Consider the following 14,239-nt stretch of genomic DNA (forward strand, 5'->3'; position numbering starts at 1 on the left):
GCATCCGTCCTCCAGGCCTGGGGGAGAGAGTTGTTTGCTGGGGAGGTTCGGAGAGATTCTAACGAATGTGAGAACTGAGGGTCTGGCGTCCCTCCAGCTGTTCAGGGGGTTGTATGCTTGATATCCAGGATGATTCTTGGTTTGCCTTCTGTTCGACACCCTGTCCCATTGGGCGTAGGGTTCCTGGATCAGCACAATGTCGTAGCCACCTTCCCATGCCAGCGATAGGGCGATGTCCTGGTATGGACCGCTCCTCCCGACGTTGGCTTGGAAGATTTTGAGGCCAGTGTTTCTTCGGCGGCTGCGACGGGGCCTATCGTTCATAGGCTCGCATCGAGGGGTCCGTCAGTTCCGGGGGGAGCGTCAAGCATGTTTTCGTCCCCTTCTGTCTCTACGTCCTCCTCCTCGCTGTCCGGGCCGGCCACGTGGACTGCCGACCTGGCGGGGGAGGCTCCCTCGTGGGGGTCCTCCTCGTCCGGGTCGACTTCGACTATGACCTTCTTGGCCGGGGCCTGAGGGGGGAAGGGTGGCGCCGAGCTGGATATTGGCAGCCGTATGCGGGGGCCCGTTCGGGTTTCCGGGTTAGACGTTTTCTCGGCATTGGGGGCCGGGGCGGGGGCAGGCTTGGGTTTGGGTGGGTTGGCTTTGTTGTATTCCTGCTGGCCCAATTCCCGGATTGCCTGGAGTTGGGCCCGGGTTGTGTGCACTTTTTCCCCGTTCCTGACCGCCGGTCTAGCAGGGCATTTTAGGGAGTCTGCCGTGTGAGGGCCATTGCAGTTGGCGCACTGCGGGGGGGACGGGCAGTCTGCCATGTTGTCGGTGTGCCTGTATGACGGCCTGCCGCATTTAAGGCACCTTTCTGTTCTGGTGCAGTTCCGGGGATTGTGGAAACCGAGGCACCGTTGGCACTGAGTGACCCGGGGCTGCTGCACCCGGACTTCCGCCGGGTGGGAGATATTGAATAGTCTGAAGCCGGGTTTGACGTTCTCCTTGAACGAGATGAAGTAGCCGCAGGTGTCAAGAGATTCCCCGAAGGGGGCCTTGCGGCAGGCCACTGGTGGGTTCTTGGCCCCAGCCCTGGCGCGCGCCTCCTCGGGGATTAGCGCGTCCGTGGGGTGGGTCCCGCTCATGTCAGTATAAGTTTTCGGCACGCCACGCACGAGGAAGATCTTCCATGTGCATGCTTCTTCGATTTTTAGGTCGTTGCTCTCTGCGGCTGGCTTGAGAGCGATGATTTTGTTCTTGGTGTTTTGATCCTTTGCCCGGAGGGCGAAACCCGATCGGACCTCCTGGAAGTAGGTAATGTCTTCGACGTTGAGTTTCATGAGGCTGATCAGTTCCTGTTTAGCCCCGATGGCCGTCATCTTCCTCCAGACATGGTCTGGCGGGACCCGGATGAAGATGCGGTCATCGGGCTTTTGGTTGCCCGATGTGATTTTGTCTTTGTTCTGTTTTCTGTCAGCGGGGGCCGGCCCCTCGCTGCTGGGAGCAGGATTCTTCTGGGTGTTGCTGTCATTTTGCGGCTTTTTGTTGTGAGTGGTGTTCCGCGACGCGACCTGTGCCCACGTGACCTTGGGGGCCTTCTGGCCCACTTTTCCAGTGGCTGCGGGAGGTCCCGTTGTGGTGGGGTTCTTGGGGCCGTTTGATTTGCCTTCCTCGCTGCGAGATGAGTTGGCTGACGCTGTCTCAGATGGTTGGGCAGCTCTTTCCTTGCTGCCCATTTTTTCAGGGTTTTTGGGCCTCCCCTCTGGGTTGATGTGGGAGGTGACGAAGTTTTCGAGTGCGGTGTTCAGGCATGTTCGGACCTGTTCTGCCACCGCTGAGGAGAGTTGGGATGTGTATTGCGCCAGGCAGGAGTCGATAGCCATAGCTATATTCAATACCACGTCTTGTCTGGCCCGTTGTTGGGCGTTGATCTCGTTGATTTGGCTCATGATTTTGTTTTTGGTGAGTGATTTCCCCTCTTTGCTTGGGTCGGTGGCTTCCTTTGCACCGCTGAAAATGGAGGCGATGAGGCCTCTCGAGGCTGTCTGCGCTGCGGTCGATGTCGCCGCTGTGCTTGGTTTTGCTCTGTTGAAGCTGGGTGTGGGCATTTTGTCCATACCGAGGGCTTCTCCGAAGCGCCTTTTCTTCTTGGGGGTGAAGGGGAGGACCATGACCTCTCCCGTGCTTGGGCCTGAGGGGGTCGTCTCCTTCTGAAATTGAAAGACTGTCGCGGGTCCGGGGGCGACGGGGTTCGTTCTGTTCTGGTTATCCGGAGGGTTTGTAGATGTTGCCATCTCTCCAGAGTCCCCAGATGGGACCGTGAAAGTAAAAAACGAGGTCGTTTTGTCTGATAGCTAGTCAAACAGAGTGAGGGTTTTTGGTGGTTAGGCACCCAAAAGGTGGGGTACCTGTAGATGTAGGAGGGAAGCTTGCGGAGTTTCACTAGAAGATGTGTCTGTGGACTCTCGAAGTGCATTAAAAATGATGCTCCTCTCTTTATTAACGAGAGGCGCAATTGGATATAAATTAAGGAAAAAAGGTTAAGAAGTTTACGAGAGTAGATAGATGTATTAATTTATAGTACCCTTCTGCTGTTTCTTAAAATATTAGCGAGGTGAGTTTCGGCATTAGTTCGAAGTGGTCTTCTTTGCAGCTGAAAGCATCTGCTTAACTATTTTCTAATCCTTTGCAGGGTATGATCTCGAAGTTGTACTTGGCCATAAGCCGAAGATACTTTTCTTACCGTGTGGAGATATTTATTTCTTTTGTAGCGAGACTTATAAGATTCTTATAATCGGAATACACAGTGATCTTGTGCTCATTGCCTAATAGGTACGATCTCTATTCTTTAAATACTTTAAAGATGGCTATAAGTTCTTAGTTATATATAGAGTATTATAGTTCTAGACCGTGGAGTTTCTTAGAGAAGAAGGCTACTGGATGTAGTATTTCTTTATTATCTTATTAGCTGAGAACTCCTCCGATTGCATAGTTTAAGGCGTCTGTTTTAACAATGACTGGCCTCTTTGGGTTGTATATCTGTAGTACTAGTACGCTAGTGATGGCCTTTTTAAGGGCTTTAAAAGCTTTAAGGGCCTTCCCTATGTATCTAATAAGTTGGTTTTTCTTAACCTTATTATTAGGATCCTTCTTGGTAAGATCCGTAAGTAGTATTGCAATCTTACTGTAGTTCCTAATAAACCTTCGGTAGTAATTCACTAGACCAAAGAAGCTCTGTACTTCCTTTACAGTTTCAGGGACCTTCTATTCCTTAATAGCTGCTATCTTAGCAGGGTCTATTTTAATTTATCCTGGTAAGATAATGTGTTTTAAAAAGTTAACCTTCTGGATATAGAACTAACATTTCTCTGGTTCCACTAGTAAGTTTACTGCTTGCAGTATTTCTAAGACTTAATGTATATATTATTTATGCTCTTCTAAGGTATTAGAGTAAATTAGTATATCGTCAAGGTAGATAATAACGAACCTGTTAATATATTCCTTAAGGACTTTGTTAATTATTCTTTAGAACGTAGCTGGTGCATTAGTAAGTCCGAAGGGTATAACTAAATATTCGAATAGTCTATAGCGCATTCTAAATACCGTTTTCTATTTATCTCCTTTCTTAATTTGGATAAGGTTGTAGGCTCCTTTTAGATTAAGAGCCGTAAACTATTTTACAGTAGCTAGCCTGTCTTTAATTTCGGAGATCAGCGGTAGCGGTGTTTAATCTTTAATAGTAATCTTATTAAGTTATCGGTAGTTAATAATTAGTTACAACTTCCCGTTTTTCTTTAGTATAAATATTACAGGATATCCTGCTAATAAATTAGAAACTTAGATATATTCTTTTTCCAGTTGTTTGTCTAACTATTCCCTTAGAGTCTTAAGCTCTTTTTCATTAAGGTTGTAAATTTTATAGGTCTTAGGTTATTTTCTATCTACTAATTTAATACAGTAATCCTACTGTAAGTGTAGTGGTAACCTAGTGTCTAATATTACTTTATACAGTTTTCGGAACTTCCTGTACTAGCGAAGTATTTTAGTAAGAGTATTATTAAGTTCTCTTAATTCCTCCTTTTCTTATACTTTACTTAGTATATTATTAAGTACTACTAGCTCGTCTTTGAATTATATCATGATTCTGTTGATGCGGATGCGTTCTGCTTTCTTACGTCGTCTATTATATTATGGTGGTACCGGTGATTTTTCTTTAAACCTAACTGTTTTCGTTTTCTTCGTAGTTAGCGCAGAGGATTCCGGTTCTTCCGGCGGTGCGGCTTCGCCTTTTTGTTCTCTCTGGTATAGTTAATATTTAGGTATATCCTTAATGTCCTAATAGACCTTCTTGGTCTTCTATTGGATGATAGGGTTATTATTAAGTAACCAGGGATAGCCTAAAAGAATGTTATTTTTTAGTATGTTTAGAACACTGAATTGGATATTATGGGTGTTCCCGTTAATGGTTACGGGGAGATGATTAGTCTTATATTTAATAAGTCCTTCTTTTATTTCTGCTCCTATAACGCTTATGATTTATAGCGCTTGTTCCTTTCGTTAAACGGGGATTCGTAGTTCCTTAATTAGTCGTAGTAAGATTAGATTGCAATCTACTCCGCTGTTAATGTACGCAGTAACGGTACTATTATTAAGTTATACGTTAATTCTGAGTTTTTTTATTCCGGTTGTCTTAACTATGTTAATTCGTATATCCTTTTTCCAGTTAGGATTATAGTTGTCCTTAGTAATGATGTTAAGGTCTTTAATTATCTATTGTTGTACTTATTGCTGTCGGAGTTTTCGGTACTATTAACATTTGTTGGTGTCGATTTCGTTAATGTAGTATTTATAGAAGCGTTTAATATCCTTTTTATAGGCATTACCCTTGTCGTAGGTCTCGAAGTTAAATCCGTTACAGTATAACCGGTGTCGGAGTCGGATATATTTTTCCTTTTCTCTGCAATACTTTTTACAATATTCATCCTTATATTATAGGGGGTTGTTTTCAGAATAGGCTTCCCTTTATGTATGCTATTTTTCAACCTTGTGGTCAAGGTATTATCTACATCCTTAGTTAGGGCACTGATCCGGATTAATTTCTATGTAAATTTTATTATACAGGTTTTCGTATTAGATCCAGAGGTGCTAATCGTAAATCTTTTATTCCTAGTGTTTTTTACAGAGTATTTTATAGTATTATTTCACTATTAAATACCCACAGTCTTCCGTAAATAGGGTATTATATATAAACTGCATTTCTTCTTATTTAAGGAACTAATCTTTAGTTATAATAGGGTAGTAGGGGTTTGTATTAGCGCATTCCGCTAACCCGTCGTTGCTTAGCGCTTGTCGCTAGGTAATTCCGTGCTGTTTAAGCATCTATTGGAATTCGCTTAAGTCGTACATTTCTGTCCCTTCTGAGTCGTAGTCAGAGGGTTTCTATCTACAGGGGTAATTTAGTCCCTGGGGTTTTCGTAATCTACAGTTTGCGTATAGTTCCGAGATATTAAGGTCGGTGTATCCTTAATTCTTCCTATGCTCTTCTTCCTATCTGCAGATAAAGGTATTTTCTTATTCCTTCTCTTCTTCTGTAAGTAGAATATTAAGGGCTTTGGATTATACCCTATCGGCTTTATATTCTTCCTGAGTTATAGGGGCAGGCTAGTTGCTGTTAACCTTATCTTTAGCTTCTTCGGAAGTTATAGTGTTAACCGTAATTTATCTTAGCTGCTTTCTCTTAGGTGCCTTAGGGTACTACTTCGTTATTTCCTTTTCTTCTTTATGTATAAAACATTAATCATTATAGCAGCTGGTCCAACTAAGTAAGTTATAAGGTACGGTTTTAATAGTGTTAATCTAAACCTTATTAAACTTCTTATTCTTATAGGTGGATTTTCTGGAATTGTTGGGTTTCTTATGTTTGCTTTAGTAGTCCTTTTCTTTATAGCCTGTCTTGCCATAGTGGTTGCATTTGCCCGTGAACTTGCGGGTGTTGATGGTGTCTAGATCTATTAGTCCTGGTTTCCTATTATTTAATAAGGCTAAGTTGCGTTTCTTACTTTAATTAGTATAATATTAGAGGCGGTGGTGCGCCTTGTTATTTCCTCCTTTTTCGGCTTGCTTTTTTTTCCGTTGTTTGAATTGTTGGTTATTAATATAACTAGCCTTTTTGGAGAGTACTTTAAATGTGGCCGGAAGATCGTCTCGTGCTAGTTTATCTTTTACTTCCGATTTTAGTCCTTAATAGTATAATATCTTCTTAGCTGCATCTTTAAGGTCTGTTTTAGCGTAGATTTGAATAAACTTGGCAGTGTATTTGGTATATGCGCCTTGTTGTCGGAGTTTTAGCAGTGCGTTTTCTGCTTCCTTCTTTTTATCAATCTGGCCGAATAGTGCCTTAAGTTAGTTTTTAAATTCTTTATATCTGTCGAAGAGTACGTTAGTGGTGGCCTTTCTTTTGGCTTAGTTGTATTACTTGAAGTCTCGAAGGTATGGTTTAAACTAATTCTTAGGTCCTTTAATGAGTCGGCTTCCTGCGATGCTGACTTATTATTCCGGCGGGGCTATGGTAGTTGGAAAGTGCCTGAAATAGGACCTTATATCCGTAAGGAATCCCTTGATTTTTCGTAGGTCCTTATTAAATAGTATTAGCAGAGGTGGCTTGATGATCTTACCTGGTTCCTTCTTGCGGGGACCTCTCTGTTAGCCTTGAGCTACGGGTGGTTGCCTTTGTTATTGCTGTTAAGCGTTAAGTTATCTATTAAGCGTATTAATAGTGTTTTATTAGTCCCTAATAGTTTATTTTATATAGGTAACTAAGGCTTTAAGGTTTAGGAAGCGCTGTTGTGCTTTAGTATTATTGGCCGGTAGTTGAGGGGTTGTGATTCCTTTTATGTTAGGATTTATGGTTTCGGTAGTTTTTTTAAATAAGTCTGAAATTTTAATATTACTTCCGTATATGCTCTGGACTTCGCTTTCTTAATCTGTTCCTACGTCTGGTACGTGGAATTTAACTATTTAGTATTTTTATAATAATATTGCCCGTGGTCTAAGGTGACCTCTGAATAAGAGTTGTAAATGTGTAATAAGCTAAGCTTCTATAGTGTTAGTATAAGAGGAATTCCTAAGGGATAAACCTTATACTAGGTTTATGTTAGCGGATAGGCTAGGCTGGACTGGCGGGTAATTAATAAGGATAAAAGGGGTTTGTTTATATAACTAGTAGATAATACTTTATAGGTATAATTAAGCGTTATTCTGTATTTACAACTGGCTATTTAAACTTATTCTAAACGAGCGTTATAAAATAAATATATAGTTTGGAGCTTACTTAAGCTCACTTATCCTAGAGTGAGCTGGTTTCCTAAATAGGAAGTGGCTTACTCTGGCTCACTCGTTGTAGCGTAAGCCTTACTATAATTAGGTCCTCGGTCCATCATAGTTCCGGGGTGCCTTACCCTGTAGGCCTATTGTTACAACCATAAAATGTGTTGGTTCGTAATAATTATCCTTTTTTAGATTATTTTCTTTAGTAATTACTATAAAAGTATTTAGCTATTAAATAACCTTTTTAAGTCTATTTTATTATAAATATGTAAACTAAATCCTATACTTAGCTTTAGCCTTAGAGTACTTTAATAGTTAAACCCTAATATAATAGTAGAAATATTACCTTTAGTATAAGCTATATTACTTTATTATTACAGCCTTTTAGTTTCTACTAAACAGCTTATTTAATACCTTTGTTATATTAATACTATTAAGCTACTTTAGTATTTAATTTAGTACTTTATTAAGCTGCTTTATATATTTTATAAGAACCTAGTTAAAGCTAGCGCTAAGTTACTAAAGCTGTTAATTTACCTTAATTACCTTTTACTAATATTATTAGGTTTTAATTACTTTTATAGCTACTAATATAGCTATTTTATAAAGTACTTTTTAGTTTTTTTATTTTAGATAATAAATAAGTTTTATAAACTTAACTTATTTTAAATTTATATTTACCTTACTTAGCGTTTTAATAAGCTACTGTTTTTTCTTTTTTTTTTTATTATACCTAGCTTATAAACCTTAGCTATCTTTACTAGTGTAGTAATATAATTACTACTATTATTACTATTTTTATTACCTATTTTTATATTAGCTAGGCTTATTTTATAATATTACAGTAGCTAATTATACTATTATACTAGCTATTTATATTAATAATCTAATACCTAAAGCATTTACTTTATAAAAATATTTATAGTATAATAGCCTTTTACCCCTTTTTACTTAGACTAAGTTTATATTTACTATAAGTCTAATAAGTAGTAGTATTTTTCTTATTTATTATTTAATATAGGTATATATTATAACTATATTTTTAAAAGCTTTATAAGTAGCTAATAAATAAACTATAGTTACTTAGGAGCTTAACTAACTATAGATTATTTATTATAATATTTAAGTTAATTGAAAAGTAAAAACTAATAATAATTTTTAATTTAGCTATTATTAACTTATACTTTTTTTAAAAATAGGATTTAATAAAACTTTCTAAAGGTAAAAGAGTAATATAGTATTTTAAGTAAAGTAATAAGCTATATAAATTATAAAAATTAATAAACTTATTTTTAGGAAGCTGCTTTATAATTAATATTTAAGTATAAAAAGTAGAATTATATATTTATTTACTACGGCCTTATTTTACTTATATAAAGTATACCCCTTTTCCTTAACTATACCCTAGTTTATATATCTAATATACTTAACCTATACTAACGGGCCCCACTTAAGTTTAGAATAAACTAATTAAAATAGTTGTTTTAGGTTATGTTATTTAACTTTAAATGGTTTATGTATATTAGCAGTTTACTAGTAATCAGCGTGTTGTTGCAGCTGAACAACCAGTGGATTAATGAACAGGCACCTACGTGGCCTATCTCTGTTTCGGCCTCCGACTTAAGGGTTATTCTTTATCGATAAGAAACCAACTCTACCCCAGTCTTCTAAATCAACTCTACCCCTAGTCTAGTGGGTTATACAAGGGTTATTTAAATCAACTCTAGTAGAGTTGATCAGAGCCTTACCATCGTAGGCAATTTATGCGGCCAACGCAAAGATATCGTCATTGGCAGCCGCAATAAAACGAGCGGTGCTTCCACCGTCTAAGTTTCCAGAGATCACCGCAGCCCCAGGCTGATTATCGAGAGTCGCCAATGATACTCGCACCGCTTCTAGGATATTATCTTCCCCCGCCGTAGCGAGGAGGTTTCCCCAAGTGCCCGAATCTAGTACTGCAGCAAAAGTCGCATCACCGCCTTCGCCATGAATCGTTTGAGCTAAGTGGATGGTATTGCCCCTGTTCCGACGCATATCATCGACAACCATGGCAGCCAGTGCAGTCTGCCGATTTGGATTGCGGGTGAGTCTTATTTTTCGTTCGAACGTCAACTTAATTTGGTGTAATACGCATCGCAATCTCGAGAATAGAGTTGTACCATTGTCGCAGTCGCGGCGATTAACAGCTGAGGCTCGGACAGCGACATCCGTGTCTAGCAACGGAGCCTCTGTTCCGTTTATCAGGCCAAAACGTCTGTCAACCTGTCTGTTGACAATGTAGACTTGTGCAATACCGGAATTATCAGAGTAAACCCATTCGCCAAGCCCAGCGCACTGAACAGCTAGCATGTTGAACGAAGCCCCGACTAGAGTCGAATCAATCCCGGAGCCCCCTGCCTTCTTGCTGCGCATCTGTGCCACGCAGTACCCATACTGTGTCGATCTATACGTGTCAGGAAGCCAAGCTACCCCGTCACAGCCAGTTTGCTGAAGGACAAGCATGTTCCACGCCTTTTGACAGTCTCCCCACGAATCGTAGTCGGGGTAGTTCGCAGCACCACCAGCAGTACATTTGTAGTACGTATCGCCTCGAACCGTTGATATCAGTGGAAGTAGGGAGCTCACAGCTCGAAGACTTTTCAATAGCATCATTTCAAGCAATGATTAAAGTGTAACAATTAAGGTGAATCACTCTAACTTGCCAGATGTGAAAAAACCCACAACTCTGAAGAAGGTGCTCCCAAAGGAGCATTATATTGACGGCGGAAATGTGATCTCGAGTATAGTAATAGAACTGTTTTTGCGTAAGCATAATAAACATAATTAGAGGCAGCTTACAAATACAGAGTGGCCAACCAGATTCCAAAATAGGAAAATCTACACCACAGGCTAAGATCCCTTTTTAGCTTCGACCCTCAGCATGAGGTACATGGGTATACATCTTACAGACTTAAATACACTACTCTATCTTCCCGTCGGACTAACATAACTGTTAATTCAGTCTGCAAGATCAGTAATGCTGTAAAAGAGTATGGAAACAGCTGCTAATTGTGAAAATCCTACACAATCTCCAAAACTAGTGCCCGTAGATTTATGAGTGATGTTAGTTACAGTGAGGGCACCAGAGGCAGTGGAGGCAGTGTATGTTTTTCCGAATACGATAAAAGTATCGAATTTGTTACGCTTACGTTTACTATGGTACTTATTGCTACAAAAGTAACTCTTCAAACTATTCTCCTATTCAGGCAATAGCCAAACAGACAAGAATCATAACAGCTCCTAGCCTACGGAAGAGTAACAGAGGGTCAGCCGTGGCAGGCATCTCAGTTCGGCATCTTCTCGGCGACATACTATTTGGAATTACACGTACCGTTATGATTGGATATGTGCAGGGGGAACTAGCCATGTACACTGCTCAGATCGGTAAACTCTGACCTGATGCATGAAAGTACGCTTCAAAGTAGGTATTCAACCAAAATTCGTGATTATTCAACATTTTCGCTCATAAGCAACTGCTCTTAGGTTGCGCAGCACTTGCATGTGTATATTATGTCCATCTGTAATCATCCTGGCCATGGGGCCGAAGCTACCAGGTCGGAAGCTTAGGGTTGGGCCAAATTCTAGAAACGACTGAGGCCGGAACATGACGCATGAATACAGTAGTTGGTAATTGTCCACGTTAGGCAGCTTTTTTATGTATATCCTTGGCAAATTTTCTTGTTATTGATTACTATCTACAGATCTTACAGTGCTGTACATACCGAGGCTCTTACGAGTAGTCTATTGGATCCCTAAGCATTGTTTTAATAATCGGATTTGGAGGCGGTGACATCCGCTACCCCATATGGTGACATAGCTGAGAAGGAATTCATGGAGGCGACAAGGTTATTTTTGTTTTCTATATTTCTAAGGTGGTGCACATGTACGTTTCCTCCAAATATTTTTTTCTTGACAGTTCCATATTCTGTTGTAGGCATTCTGATGCCGAAGTTGACTAATCGCGGCTCTACAGTTGCCAAACTAAGCCGAGTCAAATACAGGGGGGTGTAATCCCTGATTATTGAACAATGGGAATGGCTACATGTGCCAAGACAACCTAAGAGTCTGCTTGGTCAGAACGACTGGCCTCGGAACATCTGAGTCGCCGATGCTAAGTATTCTGGCCGGATTGAACACGCCGGGGCTATTCTCAGCAGAGTTGCAAGCGGAATATGCAGCGGGAATGGTGAAGAACCTTTGCTTGTCCAGAGTGAAACTAGACGACACGTACATGTACATTTATTAGGGCAGCCATCCGTGGCTGGAGGCAGGCAGAGCAGATTTAGGTCAGCTTTCAGCGGGCAGTTCAGAAGGGAAGTTCCTCCGCGAATTGCGAACAGTCTCACTAAAGCTGCAGTTTATACCAGCGTAGCGCTCCCTGGAGATAACAACAAAAGCACCTCGGTAATACAACAATAACGAAATGCTTTTTTTCGTTTCATTTCCCTTCTAGTGCGCTTATTAATCTGCCACTTAACATCCACGGGGCACTCGTGAACCTATTAGGCCCCGATCACATTGTTACATGTAATCAAAGGAACACGTTCGAGTAGGATATCCCAAAATAGTCCCGGGTAGTCACTGGTTCCCGGTCGTTTACCTGAAGTGCCACCAATGCCGGCTCCTGTCGCACCCTGCCACTTAATATCTGGCGTATTCGACAGTACCAATAATTTTTGCATCACGGGTTGTCGACAATGCGGTTGCTCTTTCGAGCTCAGGGGCCAACACCTGGAGCCGTTGCAATAGTATTCATACCCTCTAATATTCTATTCTCCCTGTATTACTGGCCATATAGATATAGCTGCTCTTTGGACGCTAAGCGGCATGTACCCAAGTCTGTATAATTCTGCCAATAGCAGGAGGTTATTTACAAAGGTTTAGGGGGTTATGCGTAGCTGACTGGGGTGAGGCGCCGCTGATCGCCAGTCAGCGGGAGGTTTAATACCACTTATAAATTACTTAAATATAACTATACTGTCTGCCGAGGTAAAAGTAAATACTATGTATATTACTGTATTTCCCTCTTATACTATTTTCACAGTAGTCTTAATTTATACTATATTATACCCTAGTATTACAAGCTAATATGTGTATAGCTGCAATAACAGGCCTATACTGTGAGCGAAGAATGACTAATGTTCTTCTTTAAACCTAGCATATAGCTCATATATTGATTTCTCAAAGAACGCAATCATCTCGTTGGTTTTAGTGTCTCCAGGAGGTAGTAGTTGCGTTCCATAAACACCACATAGCCCAACTTCTCGGTCTAGGAACTGCAAAACTCGACGTTAATATCTAAATCCCAGTATTTAATGACGTTAGACGAGTTGCCAGCTTACCCAGAATAAATTTGGCATTCCGCTCCAAACCATACAGCCCTTCTTCCTCCACTGCATCCCGTCGATTGTGACATCTTGCATCGTTAATAAGCCACCAAGTCCCCAATCATATCGCACATGCTCTGGAAACGTGCCAACGAACAATCGACTTCTGTTAATGTCGCCGAAAGATTCCTGAAGGGACCTCTGGCTCTCGCGGCTGAGCTGAGGCTGAAACATGTCGACCGTGGTCTCCTTCTTTACTAGTTTCTCATCGTCTGCGAGTAGGCTTTGCAAGATCTTCATGAATTCGGGCAATGTGCCATAGGCGCCCTGGCCACCGAATTCTTCAGCGTATGCTCCACCAGGGTTGGGCCCTGAATATGGGAGCACCCTTACTTTACCGTCTGGTACATCGGAGTCGCGGACCGTCATGCCTGCCAAGCGGGCATTAAGCTCTGGTTGCCTTTCCGGCCAGAAAGTTATGTCCGTAATGTTCAGCGGTCCAAAGATGTTCTGTAGACAATAGTCTTCTAAAGACATCTTAGCGATTCGGGCAACACCCAACCCAACCCAATCCAGACTGCCACCATACTGCCAAGAACTACCTGGCTCAAACAAAAGCGGGCAGCCGAAGCGGTTTATCACATCCGGAAACGACGCAGTAGGAGGCAGTCCAATGGAAGCATGATACTCCTGGATGAGAGTAGAAGTCATGCTGTATCCAACGCCAGAGGAGTGGGTAAGGAGATGCCTGGAAATGGTTAGAAAGATGCAGTCGTTCGATTCATCGTTACTCGCAGGGTACATACCGCAAGGTGATTTCTTTTTCTCTCTTCTTTAGCACGGCTCTCCCTTCCTTCATCTGTGTCAAGACTGGCAGCGTCTCTAGCTCTGGGAGAATGTCGAAAACATTTTCGTCCAGTGTCCATTTTCCACGCTCGACCAACTGCAGGGCTGCAATCGTCGTAATCAACTTGGTAAAGCTGGCAAGGATGAATACCGCGTCAAGTTTAAGGTCATTTTGTATTCCATGTAACGACGAGGGACCAAATGCTTTTGAATACTGAAAGGTGCCTGTCTCATTAGTGGCCATCAAGACTGTTCCTGGGATTTTGCCTTCGGCAATGGCCGTAGTGAATGATTCTTCTAGTGATGGCATTTTCCCAGGCCTAACGCGTGTCGAGCTAGGCATTCGTCGCGTTTATGATCTACATTACACACCGCAGAGAGTTGGTGATCCTGGATTGGACCGAATCATCGAGGTAAATAAATCTCCCACCGAGGGAAATGAGGCATATCACTAATCATTCATGACTTCTGATTTGATACTTCACAAATAAGCCATCGTTGTACGAGTCAACTAGCTTACGGTGCCGCGCTAGGGTGTGCTAGCTGTAGTAGAGGGGGTGTGAAGGGTATTATGATTAGTATTATTTCCGATAATATGAGCCAGGTCGCAGCGGAAATACGTGTACATATTGGCTTAGATAGTAATTGCGGGGCTGTGAGAACATAAAAATTCTTCTGTCTTAATATTTGTAATAGTGCCATTGCAAGAGAAACTT

At 41.5% G+C, this 14,239-nt stretch overlaps 3 protein-coding genes across 3 annotated transcripts; all 3 read right to left on the minus strand.

The window, feature by feature from the left end:
* Positions 1-1,436: 1,436 nt before the first annotated feature.
* Positions 1,437-2,279, minus strand: M431DRAFT_35515 (hypothetical protein; the record flags this gene model as incomplete). The annotated part of the gene is made up of 1 exon (XM_024914507.1): positions 1,437-2,279. A coding segment is annotated over one exon (843 nt), but the record flags the coding sequence as incomplete, so codon positions are not given.
* A 6,793-nt stretch (positions 2,280-9,072) lies between these two features.
* On the minus strand, positions 9,073-9,963 carry M431DRAFT_488612 (hypothetical protein; the record flags this gene model as incomplete). Its single annotated transcript, XM_024916578.1, has 1 exon — positions 9,073-9,963. One exon carries the CDS (start codon positions 9,961-9,963, stop codon positions 9,073-9,075), a length of 891 nt encoding a protein of 296 aa, XP_024767056.1.
* A 2,522-nt stretch (positions 9,964-12,485) lies between these two features.
* M431DRAFT_102385 (hypothetical protein) lies at positions 12,486-13,833 on the minus strand (the record flags this gene model as incomplete). The annotated part of the gene is made up of 3 exons (XM_024911431.1): positions 12,486-12,626; positions 12,693-13,425; positions 13,484-13,833. The coding sequence occupies 3 exons, from the start codon at positions 13,831-13,833 to the stop codon at positions 12,486-12,488; spliced, it is 1,224 nt and encodes a 407-aa protein (XP_024767057.1).
* Positions 13,834-14,239: the final 406 nt, after the last annotated feature.

The sequence above is a fragment of the Trichoderma harzianum genome (genome assembly GCF_003025095.1).
Source record: "Trichoderma harzianum CBS 226.95 unplaced genomic scaffold M431scaffold_63, whole genome shotgun sequence".
Classification (NCBI taxonomy): domain Eukaryota; kingdom Fungi; phylum Ascomycota; class Sordariomycetes; order Hypocreales; family Hypocreaceae; genus Trichoderma; species Trichoderma harzianum.